The sequence below is a fragment of the Delphinapterus leucas genome, chromosome 2, assembly GCF_059928025.1.
Source record: "Delphinapterus leucas isolate spDelLeu-1000000601 "Yukka" chromosome 2, BTC_Dleu_Yukka2, whole genome shotgun sequence".
NCBI classification, from domain to species: Eukaryota; Metazoa; Chordata; class Mammalia; order Artiodactyla; family Monodontidae; genus Delphinapterus; species Delphinapterus leucas.
Genome location: NC_143130.1, coordinates 63834908 through 63855710, shown reverse-complemented (window position 1 = coordinate 63855710; position 20803 = coordinate 63834908). Strand labels below are relative to the sequence as shown.

The 20803-nt window shown below is 57.8% G+C and overlaps 2 protein-coding genes across 12 annotated transcripts in view; one reads left to right on the top strand and one right to left on the bottom strand.

Moving 5' to 3' along the window:
- MAN2C1 (mannosidase alpha class 2C member 1) overlaps nucleotides 1-20243 on the bottom strand; it is a 74255-nt gene extending 54012 nt beyond the window's left edge. For 2 of the 7 annotated variants that reach the window (XM_089906976.1, XM_089906977.1), the window contains exons 1-25: nucleotides 19111-20239; nucleotides 18545-18668; nucleotides 17317-17387; nucleotides 16058-16235; nucleotides 15559-15748; nucleotides 14298-14404; nucleotides 14005-14115; nucleotides 13708-13800; nucleotides 13463-13579; nucleotides 13142-13237; nucleotides 12900-13045; nucleotides 12423-12546; nucleotides 11941-12062; nucleotides 11748-11833; nucleotides 11476-11631; nucleotides 11169-11266; nucleotides 10892-11010; nucleotides 10528-10632; nucleotides 10270-10426; nucleotides 10035-10178; nucleotides 9540-9649; nucleotides 9360-9439; nucleotides 9077-9225; nucleotides 8881-8990; nucleotides 55-8808 (exon numbers count right to left, since the gene is read on the bottom strand). In XM_089906976.1, the coding sequence (XP_089763102.1) occupies nucleotides 8682-8808; nucleotides 8881-8990; nucleotides 9077-9225; nucleotides 9360-9439; nucleotides 9540-9649; nucleotides 10035-10178; nucleotides 10270-10426; nucleotides 10528-10632; nucleotides 10892-11010; nucleotides 11169-11266; nucleotides 11476-11631; nucleotides 11748-11833; nucleotides 11941-12062; nucleotides 12423-12546; nucleotides 12900-13045; nucleotides 13142-13237; nucleotides 13463-13579; nucleotides 13708-13800; nucleotides 14005-14115; nucleotides 14298-14404; nucleotides 15559-15748; nucleotides 16058-16235; nucleotides 17317-17387; nucleotides 18545-18668; nucleotides 19111-19592 (3402 nt within the window). In that variant the 5' untranslated portion in view covers nucleotides 19593-20239 and the 3' untranslated portion in view covers nucleotides 55-8681. Of the gene's footprint in view, nucleotides 1-54; nucleotides 8809-8880; nucleotides 8991-9076; nucleotides 9226-9303; nucleotides 9440-9539; nucleotides 9650-10034; nucleotides 10179-10269; nucleotides 10427-10527; nucleotides 10633-10891; nucleotides 11011-11168; nucleotides 11267-11475; nucleotides 11632-11747; nucleotides 11834-11940; nucleotides 12063-12422; nucleotides 12547-12899; nucleotides 13046-13141; nucleotides 13238-13462; nucleotides 13580-13707; nucleotides 13801-14004; nucleotides 14116-14297; nucleotides 14405-15558; nucleotides 15749-16057; nucleotides 16236-17316; nucleotides 17388-18544; nucleotides 18669-19110 lie in introns of those variants that run through there. The other 5 variants (XM_022580072.3, XM_089906978.1, XM_022580070.3 and 2 more) reach the window with 5 other exon arrangements.
- Nucleotides 1321-7876, top strand: NEIL1 (nei like DNA glycosylase 1). 5 transcript variants are annotated; one of them, XM_022580076.2, is made up of 10 exons: nucleotides 1321-1431; nucleotides 2920-3376; nucleotides 5263-5382; nucleotides 5479-5542; nucleotides 5823-5922; nucleotides 6349-6476; nucleotides 6803-6830; nucleotides 6907-7076; nucleotides 7245-7410; nucleotides 7593-7876. In XM_022580076.2, the coding sequence occupies exons 2-10, from the start codon at nucleotides 2943-2945 to the stop codon at nucleotides 7661-7663; spliced, it is 1281 nt and encodes a 426-aa protein (XP_022435784.1). In that variant the 5' UTR covers nucleotides 1321-1431; nucleotides 2920-2942; the 3' UTR covers nucleotides 7664-7876. The 5 variants fall into 5 exon arrangements, with proteins under 5 accessions (XP_022435784.1, XP_022435783.1, XP_089763116.1 ...); XM_022580075.2 differs by lacking the exon at nucleotides 1321-1431 and having other exon boundaries at nucleotides 2731-3376; XM_089906990.1 differs by lacking the exon at nucleotides 1321-1431 and having other exon boundaries at nucleotides 2731-3376; nucleotides 5799-5922; nucleotides 7015-7076.
- Nucleotides 20244-20803: the final 560 nt, after the last annotated feature.

Here is a 20803-nt window from a genome sequence, read left to right as displayed (position 1 = left end):
AAACAAAGAAATCACCCCATAGATTACTTAGTGGTCACAAGGTGTGAAACATACCTTTACAACACAGAAGTCTGGCTGTCAGAGCCTCACCAGTGATCAATTTCAGCCTCACTAAAGTGAGACAACCAGATGTTGGGCACCTCCTAATGTGATGCAGTTTGGAGTACAGAGCAGCACCCAGGAGACATATGTATTTCCAAGCTTTAGATCTAATTTCTGGTGTGCAGGGAAAACTAGAGATAGAGGAACAAGTTAACGACACCCAAGGAAACATCAGACAAATCCAGAATGTGATGGGGCATCTCAAAGGACAATTGGCTTGGAATCTTCAGAAAGGTCAGTATCATGAAGTCCAAAAAAAAAGGAGGTGAGGTGGGTAAGAGGTGGGGAGGGTGGTTCCATCTAGATTAAAGTGACTGAAGAGACACAGAATCCTTATTTGGTGTCTGCCTTGAACAAACTAGCTATCAAAGACATTTTGCGGACAATTAGGGAAATCTGAATGTGGGGTATGTATTAGGTAATATTAACAAGTTATTGTTGGGACTTCCCTGGTGGTGCAGTGGCTAAGACTCCGAGCTGGAGTTGATCCCTGGTCAGGGAACTAAATCCAGCATGCTACAACTAGGACCTGGTGCAGCCAAAATAAATAAATAATAAATATTTTTTTTAAAAAGTTGTTAACTTTACTAGCTCGATAAAGGCATTGTCTCATTTTAAATACTGTCAAAATAAATGAATAAATAGATTAAGGGGGTAGGAAGGAGAAGTAGTATGAATCCTGGCTGTGGGTCAGGGACCAGTGCCTGCTACACTTAGGATGAAAGGCCAGCTCCTTACAGAGGCCTCCAGAGGTCGGACCAGACCAGACCAGCTCTTGCTTGTGTGTCTGTCCTCACCTCTCAGCACTACCCCCAGCCACCTTCTTTGAGTGGGCCAATCGCTCGCTTTCCAGCCTCCAAGCCTTTGCATTGTCAGTTCTTTCCGCCTGCCGTAGCGACTCGTCCCCTCTCTTTTCCGGATGGCTCCTTCTGAGGTTTCAGCCTAAATGTCATCGCAGAGAGACCCTCCTCCACAACGGAAGTAGGTTCCGCTCTCGGCTCCTGCCTTTGGCTGCTTGGCTACACTTCATCGCCCGTGGTGATGATGTTTACTTGTTATGTCTGACTAGCGTTGAAACTTAGAGCCACCACCGGGTCCCCAGAGCCTGCATTTATCGCGCACCTGTTCGCGCTCTGCGCACAGCTGCAGGCGCCTCTGCTTTGGGACGGTGCTTCTGTTTCCTGCTGGGAGTGCCGACGCGGTCCCGGACTAGCCGGGTGGCTTCTCACAGCCACAGAGACAGCTGCAACCCGGGACCTCAGACCTGACGCCGGATCCCGCCGGCGCCGGGCAGCGGGAAGCCAGGTTCTTCCGCCACCCCCCAGCCAGGTGACTGCCCCAAAGCCTTTCCCACACCCCAAGCCCCCCAGCTCGGGGACCCCACCCGGAACAGTCTTTGCCACCTACCTGAGGAACTACACTTCCCATCAGGCGCTGGAGCAGCGACCGCAGCTCCCAGTGCGCTCCCAGGCGCCGCTCCGCCCCCGGCCTTAACCCCATAGTGCCTGCAGGCTGGCGGGAGCGGCGACGGGCGCAGGTAGCCTGCGAGTGGGCTCGGGGTCGGGGTGGGTGTGCAACAGAGGTGAGGAGAGGACGGGTTTGGGGGCCTTGGGGAGGAAGGGAACCAGGGTTAACCGAGGACAGGCAGCGGGGGTGGAGGATGGGGGTGGGTGGGAGGCGAGCCATAGACCGTCCGCCCCTCGCGAAATTAAGAACCTGGAAGTTCACCTTTTCCAGCGAAACGAACCCTTTCGGGTGCCAGGTCCGGGGCGGCGCTGAGGTTGCGGCGGGGGCGGGGGGGGAGGGCAAAGGAGTCTGCCCTGGCTAAATGTCCCCCTCTGCCCAACACATACCTTCGCCGTCGATCTGGCGAAGAGGAAAGTGGCAAACTCTCCTCTCTACGCCAGCGAGGGTGAGGAAGGGGACTACGCCTCTCTCGGCCCGAGGCGCTGACCGCTGACCGGGGCGTTTCCTATTCCCCCCTGGATCATGGGCTAGAGCTTGGGGAGCCCTTCTGACTCCCCTATCTCCTCCCTCGAAGTGTGTACCTGACTCCAGCGCTGATGTACCTGGAGACACCTTTATTCCCTCTTCCTTGTCCTCGCTATGGTCCTGACCAGTGTGGGTGGTGGCAGGCCTCCACACTGCCGGCTGAGCCTCTGAGCAACCGTTTTCCCAGCTCTTCTCTTCCAGGCTCATTCCCTCAGTCATTGTGACAACCGATGCGGGCCTGATTCCAAGCGGTGGGGTGATGAGCAAGCAGAGTTTCCACTCTGGGGTGGGAGTGGAGGTAGAGGCAGAGAAGAGATGATAAAATAATTTCAGGTTCTGGGAGTGCCACGAAGGAAGGAAAACGTGTAGGGGGTCGGGGGGTACGATGCTGCCTTGGATAGGGTGGTCAGGGAGGTCCTCTCTTGGATGTTCCCAGACTGAGGGGGACAGCAGGGGCGAAGGCACGGGGGAAAGAAGAGCAGTGTGCTTGAAGCAAGTGAGTCAGAGGGAGCGTGGGAGGAAATGAGATGACAGTGTGGGCCCGCGAAGGAGCTGGACGTTATTCTAAAATCAGGAAGGGTTCATGGAAGCCCATGGAACGCGTTAATGAGCAAGGGAGTCACGTTTCCCTAGTCTGAGCTTTCTCAGCATTTTCGGCGGGGGGCGGGGGAAGGGTTGTGGAGCAGGGACTGTGACCAAGCCAGCTGACTTCCTGCCAATTATCAGTTGACCATGGCCCCCTCTGACCCTCTGAAAACTGGGAGTGATAATTGCTACCTCACTGGATGCACACCTGGCCCAACCTGCTGTCATCCTCCCCCACAGGGCCTGGCCACCCCTCCCACAGAATGCCTGAGGGCCCTGAGCTGCATCTGGCCAGTGACTTTGTGAACGAGGCATGCAGGGAGCTGGTGTTTGGCGGGTGTGTGGAGAAGTCACCTGTCAGCCGCAACCCTGAGGTGCCCTTTGAGAGCAGCGCCTACCACATCTCAGCTTTAGCCCGAGGCAAGGAGCTGCGCCTGACACTGAGCCCCCTGCCTGGGGCTCAGCCCCCACGAGGGCCACTGGCCCTTGTCTTCCGCTTTGGCATGACCGGCTCCTTCCAGCTGGTGCCCAGCGATGCGCTGCCACCCCATGCCCATCTGCGCTTTTACACGGCTCCCCCTGGCCCCCGACTTGCCCTCTGCTTCGTGGACATCCGCCGCTTTGGCCACTGGGACCTCGGGGGCAAGTGGCAGCCAGGCCGCGGGCCATGTGTCTTGCTGGAGTACGAGCAGTTCAGGTAGGGCCCGCACCAGGTGTGATGAATACAGCCCTGGGCTCCTGGCCGTTAGTGCCTCGGTGGCCAAGAAGTGAGTTCCAGTCCCTTCACCTGTAGACCAAGACAGTGTGCTTTCCTGGGGACAGTTCCCTGAGCTAATGGATGTGGAAACCCAAAACTGACGAGGGAGAGGGTGGGAGCAAGAGGTGGATGAGGACATGGCCAGTTAGTATGAGAGCTGGGTCTCAGGTCAGCATCCCACTCTGTCTTTTGGCACTCTCAAGAGGCTAAGAAGAAAGGTGGAGAGGCTTTAACAACCTAAGAAAGGAGGCTGAGCAGGAAGGAATTGCTTCAGGGGAGTGCGGAGAGGACTGCCTAATGTGGTTTCTGAATCAGACTGTGGTCTCCCACATTCTGCCTACCCACTGGTCTGTGTCCCGTGGTCTCTGTGCCTGTCTTCTGCCTGAGGGAGGGGTAACGGCTCCACCTGGGATGTGATCCAGGTCACATAAGATGGCACAGTGTCAGCCACTTCCCTTCCTCTAAAGATAAAACATGTATGAGTCTCTGCTTCGTGCCAGGCCAACTCTAAGTGTTGGGGGTTCAGCAGTGATCAAGAGGGATGTGGTCCCTGCTCCCACAGAGCTAGTTCAGGTAGGGCAGGGGGAAAAAGGGGACTAGATTAACTCAAATAGACACATGCCTGAAGAAAAATCCAAGAGGTAGAAAATGACTTTGAGCTGTGGAGGTGGGGGGAGGAGGAGGGTGCATTAGGAAAGGCCACCCCAGGTGACGTGTGAGCTGAGGCCTGCCTGATGAGAAGGAGCCAGCTGTGCATAGCTCTAAAGTAAAAGCAATCTGACAAGAATCACAAAGACAAAGGCTTGGAGTGGACTTGGCAAATCCTTTCTTGGGGAAGGCACGCCTTCGGCTGCCCCTTGGGGTGGGTCAGGGCGTCTCTGGTGCCACAGAAGGCAGCAGACTGCTGGCCTTCCCAGGTATGCCCCCAAGTGCACCCCTAGGGAAGTGTCTGTGTTGTCTTGGATTTCTCCCACTTCACCTCTTCTGGTGAGTCATGCCACAAGTGTACCCTTTGCCAGCTGAAGCTCCTCTCACAAGATGAGCGTTTCGGCTTGTTTTGTCCTCCAGCTGCGGAGCCTGTGGGGATCCGCCCCCCTCAGGGATCTGAACACCCAGGCCAACCTTCCACTCTTACCTTTACCCCAAAACTCTGTCTTCTGGCCCCCTATTTCACTTGCTTCTCACGCCCATCACTGAGTCAGTCTTGCCATGATCCTTTTCCACAAAGAAACAAGATACAGGTACCCTTCATGGTGGTGAAGAGACCCATGCCCCCTGGAGGTGGGGTGGGAGCTGCTGGGGCTCTCACCAGCCAGGGCTTGCCCCCTCACTCCTGCTAAATAAACAGTGCCAGTACCAGTTTCCTGGAAGATCTTCAGCTTCTTGAAAAGACCTGACCCCGCCAATATCAAACCTTCATATCTAACCAACCAGAAGTCCTAGACGGGGAGTTCCAGACTGCGGACACACCTGAGGTCCTGTGGTCGCCTTGTTCTCAAAAATGTCTTGAGTCTGAGGCACTTTGGTGATATACACACCACATACCTAGACTCATGTGTTTTCCTGAACATGCTGCTTTTGACTGGTATTTTTTTACCTTTTGTAATGCATTAAAATCCCACACTGTTGTTCCCATTTAACAGAAAACTGAGGTTCGCACTGCCAAAACACCACTGAGGCTGGGAAGAGGGGAACTGGGACTCCCCACTTCCTTCCCTTGCACCCAGGAATGGGTTCCCCCAGCTCCTCTCCCTTAACCCATTGGGAGGCAGGGAGGGGTGGCGTGGGCAGAATGGGTCTCATGTGCCCAGACTGTGTCCCTCCAGGGAGAATGTGTTACGAAACCTAGCAGACAAGGCCTTTGACCGGCCCATTTGTGAGGCCCTCTTGGACCAGAGGTTCTTCAATGGCATTGGCAACTATTTGCGGGCAGAGATCCTATACCGGTCAGCAGGCAGGCCCCGGGCACGAGGGCTGGGGTGGCTGGGTGTGCCCACGGTCCCCACTGCTTAGCATGGCGCCCTCTCTCCACCTCACTGCAGGCTGAGGATACCCCCCTTCGAGAAGGCCCGCACGGTTCTGGAGGCACTGCAGCAGCGCAGGCCGGTGAGGCTGCAGGGAGGGACGCACACACCTATCAGTGCAGGCCGACAAGGGTCTGGGCTGGGTCAGGCGTCTCCAGCTTAACTCAAGCGGGTCCCTTCTCGGTTTCCAGCCTGTTTCCCCATCTCTACAATGTGTGTGCGTGGGGGAGGCGATGGGGGGGCAGATGAACTGTGTGAGTCCAGCCAAGCTCAGAAGGGGTCTGTTCCTCAAGGGGTCAGCTGCCTTCTGAGTGGCCCTGCCTCATACTGACATCCAGGTCCTACCCCTGCCTCTTCTCCAGAGCCCGGAGCTGACCCTGAGCCAGAAGATCAGGGCCAAGCTGCAGAACCCAGACCTATTGGAGCTGTGCCACTCAGTGCCCAAGGAAGTGGTCCAGCTGGGTGAGGCCTGGGAGGCAAAGATGGCCAGCTAGGTCTGCTTTGGCATATCGTGTAACCTGGGACAGTTCCTGCCCCTCTCTGGGCCTGGTTCCCTGCCTGGGGAATGGAAGTGTGTCAACCTAGTCGTTCCTAAATGGACTAGGCCTCCTTCACTGATCTTCACGTGTCAGGTGTCTATGTCCCCTGAGCTGCCCCATGAGGCAGGCAGGGCAAGGATTCTTAACTCAGCTCCAGGATGGGAAAGCCATGGCCCAGAGTGGGGAAGACGCCAGCCTGAGGTCACACAGCTGGAGGAGGGAGAGCCTTGGCCCCCTGACTCAGTCCATCAGCTTGTAAAGCTGAGGTCTGAGCCAGGTCTAACTGGGCTCCCCCCCCTCCCAGCCTAAGTCAGCCCTCTGACCTCCGCCTGGCTCCTCTGTCCCACAGGGGGCAAAGGCTATGGGCCGGAGAGCACGGAGGAGGACTTCGCTGCCTTCCGAGCCTGGCTGCGGTGTTATGGCACGCCAGGCATGAGCTCCCTGCGGGACCGGCATGGCCGCACCATCTGGTTCCAGGTTTGGGCTCTAATGCTCACACAGGCAAATGGAGCCCTAAGGAAGCTGGTGGGATGGAAAGACCGGGGGTTGCACTGTTCCTGAGGATCTAAGCTTTCCCTGTGCTATGCCCCTCCCCTCCTCTGAGTCCCAGGGTCCCAAGCTAGTGGAGCAGCCCAGGGCAGGGTTACCTTGCTGTTGGCTCTGACCTGGGGAAGAGGGGACGGTCAGAGAGGCTTCCTAGGGGAGGGGCTTCACTGATCTGGAAGGACAGGTGTGAGTTCTGCCTCTCCAAGGAAAACTACCCCTGCCAGATTGACTCCTGAATTCTCCTGATTCCATTTTAGGGGGATCCTGGACCCTTGGCGCCCAAAGGTAAGCTATGCCTAATGTAATGAGAGGGAAAAGGACTAGTTGCCTGCAAGGGCTACAGCACCCTTCTCCATCCCAGTCCCCACTCCAACCCTCGGAGGCACTCCAGAGTGGGAGCATGGGAGTCTAGAGAAAGGGGGCTGCGGCCACAAGACCCTCCAACCCCATCAGCAACAGTATCCTGCAGGGGGCAAGTCCCGCAAGAAGAAATCCAAGGGAGCACAGAGGGGTCCTGAGGACCAAGTGGAGGTATGTCTCCCTGCTCCTACCCCCTCCCTGTACCCTCTCCTGTCCTGGCTGCACCCCCCAGGCCAGGCTCTTGGGCAGCTCCTTCCCTTGACAATGGAGGGCAATGGTGGGTCCTAACCAACCTGTGACATGCTGAGCTCCTCAGGGACCCGTGTCTTCTCCACCCAGAACCCTCCACCTCCAAACAAGGCCCCTTCAAGGACACGAAGGGCACGGAGAGGCCTTCCTGAGCAGACTGCGGCCCAGCAGCCCGAGGGGACCAGCCTCCAACGGGACCCAGAAGCCCCCTGCGTCCCTGAGAAAGGGAAGAGGAGGAGGCAACCAGCGACCTCAGGTGGGCCTTCCTCAGCATCTTCCTCTAGGGAGGGAAGGGGCACCACCAAAACGGGCTCTCCAGGAGAGGAAGGGATGGCAGTGCGGGTGGGAGGAACACGTCGACAAAGGTGGTAGGGAGGCTGTTGGGACAGAGTCCTCAGCCTGGGGTCCGAGCTGCCACCTCACCTGTCCTCCCCACAGGCCGCCGCAGACCCCAAAAGATCAAGGCTGACACCCCATCCTTGGAGCCTGAGGAGACCTCAGCCTCTTAGCAGGAGGGTCTCCTTGCTTGCATCCACCCCTTCCTGCTGCCCTGGATCTGGGCCTGTGCGGCTTCCTGGAAGTTGCAGGGGACTGGCTGCCCCTGGCCCTGTGGCCATTCCCTATACAACTATGACGTTTTCAATTGTACCCATTGTCCCCATTTTTTAAGCCCACGTGAAAAAGGCTGTAATTTTTAGTAAACTGATAAACCTTGAACTTCTTGGGCTGGCTGCAGAAGGTCTGGGAAAGCCGAATGTGGAGGGCCTGGTGCCCAGCCCTGGGGACAGAAGGGCCACTGCCTCAGCATGGCAGACTGAGCCCCATCCCAGGCCTCAAGGCCCTGGCTCTCAGGACAGTCTGCCTCTGCAGGGACAGCCCTTCGGAGGTGGTGCAGAGACCCACCCCGTCCCCCGGGGCAGCCCAGGCTCTACAGCTCCTCCAGTCCAGGATTCCTCATGTGGCTGCTCCCCTAGCGTAGTCCAGACTAGTCAATGCTCCCCTCCTAGTGGGGACCAGCCAGAACCCACCCACCAGGCCTCCTCCCCAGCCCCAGGCCCTCTGCCTGTGGACACGGGGGAAGAGCTGCTGCTGCTTTTCTTCCCCCCACCCCGCCGGCCGCACCACATGGCATGCGGGATCTTAGTTTCCCGACCCGTCCCCTGCACTGGAAGCTCGGAGACTTAACCACTGGACCGCCAGGGAAGTCCCAGAAGAGCGTCTTATATCGTGGTCTTACAATCAGCTTATGGTCACTGATATCCCCCGTCTCTGTCATGGGGCCTGCAATCCAGACCCTGCGCGCACAGATAACCTTAGATCTTGCCCCTGTCCCCAGATGCCTGGGGTGAATACTTCCCCCCTCAATGCCTGAGTTTGGGACCTGAGGGGACTGAGCAGGGGCTACCAGCAGGGTTCCTAAGCCAAGCGTTTATTGTTCAAGCGGTAACTGATCCTTGCTTCAGGCTTGAGAGGCAGAAATGAGGAGCCCCCAAAGCCTTCCACAAACAAAACCCCACGCTCAGGGACTCAGCTCGGTGCGGGCTGCAGCACGAGCAACAGGGACTGCACTTGGAAGGGAGAAAAGGTGAGCTTCAGGCGGCTGTCCCGAAGGGGCAGGGGGCCAGCAGGGTCACGGCGCTCCAGGAGGTCACAGCTGGAGAACAGGAGGGACCATGAGGGCCCCGCGAGGGCAGGACTCCCACTCCCACCCCGCGCCCCCACTCACAGGACGGCCTCCTGAACCGGCAGCGACATGTGCAGCCAGCAGTCCACGTGGCTGCCGTGGGCCTCGTACAGCCTCAGGACCAGCTTGCGGCCCTGGACGCTGGTCTCCGCCTACGGAGGGAGGTGGTGGTGGGCGGGGCCGAGGGCGGGCCCAGCTCGGGACCCCGGCCCGCTCCCCGCACCCCACCGGCCCTTGCCTGCTTGACGGTCTCCAACACGACTGCGGGCGAGGACACTGAAAAGGCGCTCCAGGCGGCGGCGGGTGCCGGGCCCGGGGCGGGCAGCGCCAACAGGGGGAAGTTGAGGCTGTAGGCAGCGGGAATAACGCCAGCGTCCTGGAAGGACCCTGGGCGCAGACCGGAAAGGGACGCGTGGTGGAAAATGAGGGTAGGGGCGTGGGACTGCTGGAGTGCTCCCCACTTACCGTTGGGGCAACCGAGGCTGAGAGGGGCAGAGAGGTATCGGGGCCGCAGCACTCACCCTCATGCGGCATCAGCGCGTAGGTGAACTCGTGGCGCCCCATGTCAACCGTGGCGTCAGGGGACTTGGGCGCCCGCAAGCTGGGGTGGGGAGGGTGGTAAGGGCCAGGCTAGAGCCGCCGAAGTTCTGTCCTGGGAAGACCGCACTCCCATACCCGTCCCTGGGAGGCACCCCACTCACAGGGAGAGGCTGAGGACGCTGCCTCGCACTGACGCCCCATACTTGCAGTCATTGAGCAGAGCCAGCCCAAAGCCGTGCTCTGACAGATCCATCCAGCGGTGGGCCCACACCTGGAGGGTAGATCGGAGACCCACTTGGTGGCCCCGCCGCCTCCTCGTGCTCCAGAGCTCCTGTCAGTAGACTGAGGGAAGCTCCGGGACCACACGATTGAATGCCAGCTCTCACTACAGGAGGCCCTGCGCACACCACACAACCTGTCTAAGCCCCGGCTCCTCATCTGGGAAAGGAGGATAAGGGTACTTACCCCACCAAATGGGCATGAATCAGACTAAACAGAAAGCATTTAGCACCGTGCCTGGCATACATGTCAGGAACCAGCAAATACTGACCATCATCTCCCTCCTCCTCACCCCGTACCACACAACTAGCCTCTCCCCAGCCGGGGAGGATCCAAACCCTCCACCACAGCCCGCCCCACACCACCCCACGTCAGACCTCAAATCGGGCCCAGTCCCAAGAGGTGTTGTAGTGGGTGGGCCGCTGCAGATGTCCGAACTGGACCTCAAAGGTGGCCTGGGGGCTCCGCACACGGGCAGGGAACTCCACCTTCAGGAACTTGTGGGCCTCGTGCCAGTGCACCTGTCGGGGGTGGAGGTAGGGGTGCAAGGGGAGGGACCCCTCCTCACCGGCCACACCCAGGGAAGATACCCACCACCCTGCCCCCTGCTACCTCGGTGTGGAAGCGGACATAGGGGCAGCCGACGTCCAGCACAACCTCTTGGCTGAGCCGACTATTGGGGCTGATCTGCAGCAGAAACCAGGCGCTGCCCCGCACGCCACCCTGAGTGCCCACGGCCAAGGTCCCTGCCTGGCCCAGCACTGGCTTCCTGTGGAACAGGGGAGGGAGGCACTGAGCCAGGACGCCCTGGCGGAGGGGGCCCAATACTCTCATATCCCACACCGCCCCCGAGTCCTGCCCACCCCGCACCGTGTTTCTAGGTGGTAGTCCATGACGTCCCACGCGTCCCAGTACAGGGGGACATCATCGAACAGCACAAACTGGTTCCCCACGGCACCCTCAGCAACGGCCTCCCTGGAAGGACGTGGAGACTAGCGCTTTACAACTGTATGACCGCAGTCTCTCCAGCTGTGTGAGGTGGGTGGGGTGGGAGGTAGGGTGAGTAGGCCCAGAGGACAGGAGACTCCTAACCCAGCCGGCCCCATTCCATGTGTGGGTCCCAGTCCTGAGCCACCTGTGGGCTACTGTGGTCAGCTGTGGCCAGGGGACAGAGGGAATGAGAGGTCTGGGGTCCCCTGCCAGGCACTGGGAGAGGGCAGTGAGGGGTTAGCACCTGCCGGAGGCCACCAGCACCAGAGACGTCAGGCGGCCAGTTGGGTCCAGCCTCACCCGGATGATGCCGTTGTCCAGAGTCACAGAACCGTCAGTCTTGGTGGGAGGGGGGCCTTGAGGCTAAGTCCGCAGAGGCTTTCCGCCACCAATAGCCCGCCCAACCCCAGCCCCAGCCCTGCCTTGCCACCTGCTCCAGGTTGGGGAGCTCAGAACCCCCACGTTGTCAGGGACAGCCCAGGACAGCCAGCCCCCGCCCACCGCGATGTGCCAGCACTCACCTCCTGCACTACAAACACAGGCTGCTGGGGCAGCAGGGGCTGCAGCGAGGTGGGGGTGGGAGCAGGAGCATAGCCCATGCTGGGCACTGTCACCAGAGCTGGGGATGAGGCCTGGGCATCAGCGCAGCCTCCTTCACCTTCCAGGAACCATACTCGGGGCGGGGTGGGGGGCTGGAGGGGGTGAGTATTACTAGTACTCTCTAGCCTGGGGCAACCCGGGGCAGAGATCTCCAGGGGAATGTCCCCAACTCTCGATTTGGCCTTGATCCCTCCTGCTACAGTAGCCACCCTTCTCCCCAGCTCATACCTAGGCAGTGGGCCCCACCAGGCCTGGGCAGGGCCAACACTTCAGTGCGCTTCCAGGGCAGTGTGTTGACGATGAGGAGGCCCTCAGGACCTGGCTCCCCAGCACAAAGGGCTGCGGCTGCAGCGCTGAGCAGTGTGTTGCCACGGGAACGGATGTCTGGGGAGAGACTGGCTGGTCATGGGTGGGCAGTGGGTCTGGGTGACCCCTGAATGTCCCACAGGAGACACCCTGCCCTGGGTGCTGGAGAGCAGCGGAAATGTTGTCAGCCTCACCTTCGTAGTGGCACATGGCTTCCTCTGCCACCAGCTGGATGCAGCTTCCAGTCACCACATCGTGGAACTGGTTCAGAAGCAGGAGCCTGCGGGGGGCCAAGGGCAGGGCTGCGGAAGGCTGGGAGGGAGGGGCAGCCGCAGAGGTGTCTGGGGTGAGGTTAATGGGTGGCAGGGGGGCAGAAGACAGACTGACCTCCAGAGGTCCTGCAGCTGGGCGGCCGGGTAGAGGAACTGGGCACTGCGGGCCAGGGCCAGGCTGCTGAGCAGCTCCACGTCATGCAGGATCCGCTCACACTCCCGGTTCCCCTTCTTGATCTGAGCCCAGGGTAGGGAGAATCAGTCTAGAGTCTGTTCGAGCATCCCAGGACACCTTCCAAAGCCTTCCCTTGCTCAGAACCCCTGGTGGCTCCCCAGGGCCTCTTGTGAGTTATCTACCCCAGATGCCTCCCTTCTCTCCCCTCAGCCCAAGCCCTTCCTCCCTCAGGGATGCTCAGTCCTGCCTCCTCCAGGCTCCTGACCACCCGGCTCTTGCACTTCTCTCCTCTCGGCTCCTCTGTGGAACACAAGCCTCTTCCCCCAGGTCTGGGCTGGGCTCTGTCCCCTGCTTCCTCCTCTGACCCTCTGGGCCTCTCAAGGGCACGCCCTCCCCATCTGGCTCAGCAACCAGCTCCTGACCTGCGCATGGGTGGTGTAGGTGCCATTATGTAGCTCCAGGAAGAGCTCTCCGACCCACGTGCACAGCTGCCCCGAGTGGCCCTCCAGCGCCGAGAAGAGTCGCTCCGGAGAAGAGAACTGCACCCTGAGGGAGACTGCAAGCCTGGGTCTCCCAGCTTGGCCGTGTGATTCACCCTTCTTCCATGCAAGGGTGACAAGAGATCCAGTCCCGACAGAAAGGAGCCACGCCCAGAAAGCTCCCTGTCCACACAAAGCCAGTTCTGGACACCCCAGGAGAGTTTTCTCTCTAGTAGGTTTAAGCCCCGTCCCACCTTTAGCTTTCCCCCCACCCTACCACCAGGGTAGAAGTTGGGAGGAGCCCATGGTCTGGGATTGGAGGGGGACAAGGTTTAGGGGAGGTGTCGGGCCCAATATTTGAACAGAAGGAAGGACTAAGGGCAAGGGTGGAGGGTAGGGCTGAGTGAGCCCAGGCCTGACCTGGGCAGCCCATCTGTATTGCACAGCCGCTTCAAGCGGTCCACCATGGTCTGGGTGGGGCCACCACCCCCATCCCCAAAGCCAAAGAGGAAGGCACTGTGGTTGGTACGCCCCTTGTCCCGGTTTTTGGCCACAGTCTTCAGCACCTGCACAGGTGGGCTCAGGGTCAGCTTAGGACAGGACACCCAGCCCTCTCCAGCCTGCCTCCCATCCCCGACCTTGGCCACTAGGTGCCCTCTCACCTCCTCCACACTGCCCTGCATCCCATATGAGTCACCAGGCGGGAAGTGGGTCAGCACCCGGGAGCCATCCAGCCCCTCCCAGAAAAAGGTATGGTGCTGCAGGCAGGGAAACAGGTAGAAGAGAGAGGGCAGAGTCAGGGCTGAGGCACAGCTGGGCCTCCTAGACCTGCCCCTCCTGTTGTGTGACCCTGGGGGAGGCATGCCTTCTCTGGGTCGGGGTTGGGTGGCTTGTCCAGGGCCCCTCAATAAGCCTGGACGGAGATGTATGGGCTAGGTGGGACCCAGGCCCACTCTGAGCCTGGTTCCCTGGGGCCTGCTCACCGGGAAGGAGTTCACCAAGTTCCAGCTCAGTTTTTGGGTGAGGAAGTGCCCGATGCCACAGCTGCGCATGATCTGTGGGAGCTGCGCTGAGTAGCCGAATGTGTCTGGCAGCCAGAACTGCAGGGAAAGGGCCTCTGGGCACGGGAACCACGGCTCTCGGCAGCACGGCCACAGCCTCTGCCCCTCATCACTCAAGGGCAAGCTCCAGCCCCATGCGCCTGCAGGCGCAGCCGCTCCCAGCCTACCTCAGAGCACATCTTCCCAAACTCCTGCAGGAAGAAGCTCTGTCCCTGCAGGAACTGCCTCACCATGGCCTCTCCACTGGGAAGGTTCCCATCCTGGCAGTGAGGGAACAGGGAGGCAGCTGGGGTCAGCACCAGGTGGAATGCGCAGGAGCTCAGGCCAACCACCCGGACAGGAACAGCCAGGGCTCTGACACTGGGTTATAGTCAATGCCCAGGGAGTGTCCATCTCCTCACAGGCCCACCTGTCTGTCTGCCAGAGGGGAGGTTTCTGGGGCCAGGGCTGTGGACTGCACTTACCATCTCCACCCAGGTGCCCCCGACGGGCACAAATTGCCCACGGCAGGCGAACTCCTGGAGCCGGGCATGCAGGCCAGGGTAGTGGCTCTTCACCCACGCGAGCTGCTGTGCCTGTGGGGCAGACGAGGCAGGAGCTGGGCCAGGGGGACAAGAACCCCACCCAGGGCTGAGCACCTGGGGCCCAGTGGGTGGCTGAGGGTGAGTAGCCCTGCCCCTCAGGCCCCAGAAGCCCTCGGAACCTCACACTAGCGCCCATTGGGCTCCAGGTACCACCGCACAGCCGTCCCTCTGACCTGGGAGCAGGCAAAGATGAACTCAGGATTCCGCTCCATGAGCTGAACGACTGTCACCCAGCTCCGGGCACATTTCCGCACGGTCTCCTTGAAGGGCCAGAGCCAGGCTAGACGGGGAGGAGGGTGGAGGATAGGAGAGCAGCAAGGTCCCCCGCTCCTCACAGATCTCCAGCCGCACCCCTGCCCCCCAGCATCCAACCACGCCCAGCCTGGGCCTCCAGAGGGTCATCCTAGTCTTCCGTCCATCCCAGGCCCTTTCCCTGCAAAGTCCTGTGGCATCTCTCCTGAGCTGTCACTTTACATCACTCTTGCAAGGTAGGAGTAGGGACTGGGGAAAGGAGGTTGGCTGGGCCTATCGGATCAATTTTACATCAGGAAATGGAGGCCCCAGTCCCTGGAATAGCCTTACTCTGAGGTTTAGACACCCCTGAGAGGATCCTATAAGAGGTAGTGCGGGTTGGCCCTTCCCCTGCACGCACATTGAAGGACAGCCTGGAACAGAGGGCACAGCTTCCTGAGATGGACCTGCCTGGGCCAGCTGTCCTGTGTGAGGCACTACAGCCTCTTGCAACCTCTAGGCCTCAGTTCCTTCTTTACCAGCCCAGAACTCTACATCCCATGCTTTGGCACAGCAGAGAAAGCCCTTGTTCTGTGGTTCAGAAACTTTAGCTGCATCAGAATCAATACTTTGGGGAGTTTTAAAAAAATGTAATTTCCCATAAGCCTCACAGACACTGCAGACTTAACCAGGTTCAAAACTGACCTCCTGATCCTCCCCAGGAAACCTCCCCCTGGGCTTGAGTCCCCATCTCAACTACTTCCACATCACTCCTATCTGAGGACTTGGGCACTTGTCAAATTCTTCCTCGTCCTCACTCTGTTCAAAGGTCATCTCCTCTGAGAAACCTTTCTTGAATCCCCCAGACCCAGCTGGGTTAAGTGCCTCTTCTGGGCTCCCCAGCCCCCCATCCTTCCCTCCATCCTGGCAGCAACTGTGTCCGCCTATTTTGTGATCGCCAGTCTCTATAGTCCTACCCCCCCCAATATCTAGCACGGGGCCACACGGGGCATCAGATTTTGTTGAAAGAATAAATGAAGCCACACCTAGCAGAGCCTACAGCCCATTCCCCTTTCCCCAGGGAAAACTGAGGTCCAAGAGGGGCAAGAACTCGATGTGGATCACACAGTGCTTCCAGGGCACAGCCAGGTCTTCGAGGCCACTCTTGCCTCCCCGAACCAGCCCAGCCAACTGCTGCCCTACCTGTATCAATGTGGCAGTGCCCCAGGGCATGGATGGTATGCTGGCTTTCACCCCCACGTTGGCCAAAGAACTTGGAGGCCAGGGCCTGGGCCACTGGGAAGGTCTCTGGCTGGGCGGGGTCACATATGTTCACCATCTGGTTGGCTGTGTACAGGGCCTGGTAGCTGCGCTGGTTGTCCTCCCCGAGGCCCTGCAGCAGGGTTCTGTCCCTTAATCCCCATCTCAAGCAAGCAGAGTCTCCAAAATTAGACCCCAGCTGATCTCCCACGGGTTCTCAGCAGAGCTCCTCCCTACCTCCAACCCTGTGCTCCTGCTGGCCCCCCTGCTCAGCACTGTCTCCTTCCTCCCCTTTACACAGGGAAATCCTCTCAACACTCAGGCAGGCATGAAACACCCTCCCTATTCTGGATTCCCAGAGCTCCAACTATCTCACCCAAGAAACAGCCTGCCTGGAACAGGGCTCTAGAGGGTGAGCAGGTGGCGCGGGGGTGTCAAGTACCTTGGCCATCCCCAGCAGCAGCTCCAGATCCACCAGGAGCTTGTGGACATCCCGGTGGAACACGGCCAGCTCAGCCCGGCTCACCTGGAACATCTTCTCTGGGTCAGGGGCTGCGATCATGGTTCCCTTCCCGGCCCCCAGGAGCCCATTGCAGGCTACTTCCACATAGAGGGTCAGGCTACAAATGCGGGGAGGCAGCCTCAGGCCAAGGGACTGGCAGAGGACTCTGGGGCTTGGGGAGGGAGGACCAAAGAGGCATCCAGCAGACCCCTCCCTACTCACCCCCAGGATCTACCACCCAGAGGATCTCACAGTTATGTCAGGCGCGTGTGAGAGAGGGCCATGGCAGAAACAACAGACCCCACCAAATTCTGCTGAGTGTTCTGCCTTGGCTGGGGTGAATAAGTAGCCAAGTTTGGAACCATGTGAATTATGCTGTTGTTTAGACTTTTATTCCCAAAGCTGTCTTTACAATGCACTGCTTTGGTCTCAGAACCCTCTTTGCACATTAAAAACATGTTTGGATCTCCCAGGTCCAGTCTTTCAGAACAAAGATCCATCAGCCAATATGGGCAGGCCACTGTTCGGAGAGCACGGTGGGCTGTGGTGCCGTTCTACTCAGACTTCAGAGAGCAAACACGACTTCCTTCGGGCAGCCTTCCATGACTCTCCTCTTATCCCTCTCCCTAGTCTAGAACAGGTTTCTTATGTTCAAAGTTTTTTCTTTCAAAGCCCTCAGCAGTTTTGCAATTATATAAGTATATGTGAGTCCCCCTTGCTGTCAAGAATCACATCATTCACCATCACAGTCCCAGTGCCTGGAAACATCAGATACACAGTGTTCAATAAATATAATACCTAAGAAGAGTTTTTGATAGTGTCATAAAATGCATGTTATAAGACGGATTTTTAAAAAATCAGGATTCAAAATATCAAAGAAATACCACCTCAACTAGTAAAAACTACATTTGAAAGAATTCCTGAGAAGAATGCTGAGATGTTAATAATGGGCATCACTAAGTGATGGGATAATGGGAGTTATTTACTTCTTTGTGCTTTTCTGTATTTAACCCAAGAACGAAAACACTATCTTTATAGCCAGAGAAATCCTGCTTTTCAAAAATAAACTATGAGAGTTGAAGATGGTTGTATTGAAAGTGGGTGTGTTTCTCAGATGGCTCTGGGCCTCAGCTCCTCCTTGCCCACTGGTGCTCCCTCCCCTACAGCACTGGTCAACCACAGCACAGGGACTCACTCACCTCCGGGGGTCTTCTTCCCCCAGCTTGTCAGTCAGGACATAGCTGGTCTTCTCCCCCTCTTTGGTCAAACCCTGGTGGGGAGTGCAGTGAAAGAGACAGGACCTGAGGCTTGTGAACAGCTCAGATGAAGTATAAGCTGAGGGAGGCCAGGCCCCTCTACCGGGTCCCTAGCACTGGCTCCTCTCTCCCAGACAAGGCCAAGATTGACAAATCAGGGACCTCTGGTAGCAGGTGCCCCAACCCCCCTGGCAGTCAGTGCCATGACCACCAAATGGCACCTATTTGCCAGCAGAAAAGCCACTGGTCTTGTGGAGTCTTGGGGACGTATCAGGTCCTTGGCGGCTTCTGGTGGCCTCTGTACCCCTGAATAAGCATCTGAAGGGAAACTCTATGAAGTCAGGGGCAGGTTTACCTCATTCCCCACTATATCCCCAGTGCTTAGCACAGGGACCTGCCAGAGAGGGCACTCAGGAGACATCCCGCTGAGCCAGTGAAGGGAGGGAGGGAGGGGTCTGCCATCTTTCTGTACAGGAAGAACAACAGTCCTGACCTGAGACTGAGGGTTAGTCAAACTGAAATGGAAGCTGTGTGAACCTGAACAAGTGTGTTAACATCTATATATCTCAGTTTCTTAGTCTGTAAATGGCCATAAAGACCTACCACATAGGATTTTAAAGGTTAAACCTGTTAAGGTTGGATGCATAAACAAGGTACTTAATAATGGTTATATCTGGGGAACTGTGGGTGAGGTAGCAGGGAGATATCCATTATTTCAGGTGAAGAGGACTTTTTAAACTTTATACTATCCAGAACTGTTTCAAAGTCTCCCTCCCCGACTGCCATAAGCATATATTCCATATAATAAAAACCAGTTTATTTAAAACTAAAAATAAAAAGCGATATAGTCTGCAAAGTCACTAGTCTGGCACCTAGTAAAGGGTTAATAAATGGATCTGCTGTACCTATTATTGTACTTGATTAATAACTATTTTCATCCCAGAATGGGAGGGTGACCAGTCAGTGGCAGGGTTGGTTTAGTATTAATTATGTTGAGACCCTCAGCGATCCTCTCAAACATGAGAAGGAACAATTACACAGGGGCCCAAGCAACAACGTGTCCAGTCCTGAAGTCCTGATACCACCCTGCAGGCATAGCCACTCAGCTGTGGCTTCTCCAGAGACCAGGGCTGAAATGTGGCCATACCTGACCTAGGGCAGGGCTCCTCACCTGGACAGGTTCCCCATCACGCCACACCAGGCCTTCTCCATCACTTTCCCAGCGAAGGTGAACTTCCTGACCCACCCATGCCTCTGGGATGGTCAGCTCCACCCGGAACCAACAGGTCCACCATCTGCAACAGAACCACTAAGATGGGCCTAGGGGTCAAAGCCCTTTCCTTTCGACGTACTTCCTTGGACTAAGGGTCAGCAGGGGCTTGAGACTTTCACCAAGTATCTGCAGCATCACAAGATATGCAGCTTTGATCCACAAGAAAGGAGCAACGGGGTGTACAGCAAGGTGAGGGAAAGAGCCAGAGAATTAGGGGTCTGTGATTTGTCCTAGAGTGTCCTGCCTAAGGGATGGATGTCCAGGGACTGGGAGAAGGGGGGAAATGAAAATTCTCCCATTAAGTCTTGAAGGATCAGGGATCTGCTCCCAGCAGAGGGTGCTGCTCTGCCCCAAGTGACTGTCTAGGGCAGAGGGCCGACAATGGAGGTGTGGCCCTTAGGGGAGGCGAGAAAGCCGGGAGCGGGGCCCTGTCGGCCCCGCCCTCCCTCTGGAGCGTTACCCACGTGGGTCCGAAGCTGTCGCCGACCTGCGCGGGGCGGAAATCCTGCTGGACTGCCTCCTGGTAGGGAAGCCTTTCGGGCGTCAAGAAGCTGGAGAGCTCGGCCACTGGGCAGCTGTCTCCGAAGAGCCTGGGCGGGAGGGGCAGGTGGGCACGCGCCAGTGGGCCAGCCGGCGGGTGGGGACTCGCATTCCCTCGATCCACCGCCGGGAGGGCTGCCTCACAGCTCAGTCTCCCCCCATCCCCTCCTCCTGGGCCCCAGCCCTTTCCGCGGCGGGCACTTTGTCCCTCGGCCCAGGTGGCCGAAGCTTGGGTTTCCCCCCGGGTGGGAAGGCTAGAGACGCGTGGATGCGGCCGGCCGGCGCCATGGACGAGGTGGCCACACCTGCCGCGGAGATTACAGTCGGTAAAGTAGAGCGGCGACACGAATTTCTCCACCCGCTCCAACGTAGTGCGCCAGTGCTTCAGGGCCGGCGCCGCCGCCATCGCCGCGCGCTCTCTCCTCTCCCCGGAAGGCCCCAAACGCTGCCGGCGCGGTCCACGGCCTGGAACCAAAGGTTCCGGCGTCCGAAGGGCGCCTTCCAGGCCCGGACAGCTTTTCTTGGAACACCGGCGGCTCTGTGAAGTCTCGCTGCTCTGAACTTCGAGCAGGGAGCTGAAAGCTAAAAGCCGCACTTCCGATGCTCTCCTCTTATCTCGTCCGAGCTGGTGGCCGTTTAGGGCAAATCCCTAAATAAAATAGGAAGTTTGACGCTTTGATTCTGCAAAAGGCCTGGGACAGAGACAAGCCGTTAGGCACGACGGGTGGGAGCCTGGGTTGCTGCCGACGCAGGTCACCTAGTCTCAGAAGCTGCAAGCGGGAACCTCCTTGCCCTCTGGTCCCAGCCCGCCCTCTGGCTATCTCGAACACCCGTGTCCGCTTAACGTGGCAAGACCCGGGGCGCCAGGACCGGTGCTTTAAAGCCAATCGGCAGACATGCGTTAAATAGAGCTTTGCACCCCAGTAACCTCAGCTTCCTCTACTACATGTTTTATTTTATGTATATGGCTAAGTGCTGCCCATCGCCAGAAACTCCGAAGATTTTGATTTGAGATTGCAGATCACAGACATAGAACTCATGATCCTAACAGAATAATGTATTTCCCTACACGGGACTGAAGAGTTCAGAGAAGCCATAATGCCAGAAACACCTCCAATTTCATCCTCACGTTTCTCTGGTAATCTCTTGGCAGCTTGTTCCCCCCTCCTGGGAATGCTATGAAGTCCTTGTCTATAAAATCATTAGGAAGAAAAGTATATACACAACATGAGCCCTGATATTTTAATGGAAATACTGACCAAGTTTACAACATTTCAAATGCAAATCATAGGGAAAGGTGATTAAGTACAGAATACCGAACGAGATTTAAAATATAACTTCCTGCTGTAAGACAGGCCGAGTTGAGCTTGGAGCTCAGATGGCAGGAGGGATATAAATGCTGTTTGTGAAACCCTGGCTGTCGGTGAAGCTCCCCCGCTCCCCCTTCTTTTGGTTGCACTGGTAGGATGGGGTTTTCTCCTCTATTGGCCCTGAAACCCTATCCTGACCTGCAAGCAGCTGCTCTGGGCGTAACCCCACGCAGAGACAGCAACAGCTGGGGCTGCCCCTGGTCAGGTCCCATCAGTTCCCCCCCACCCCACCCCACCCCGGCCGTAA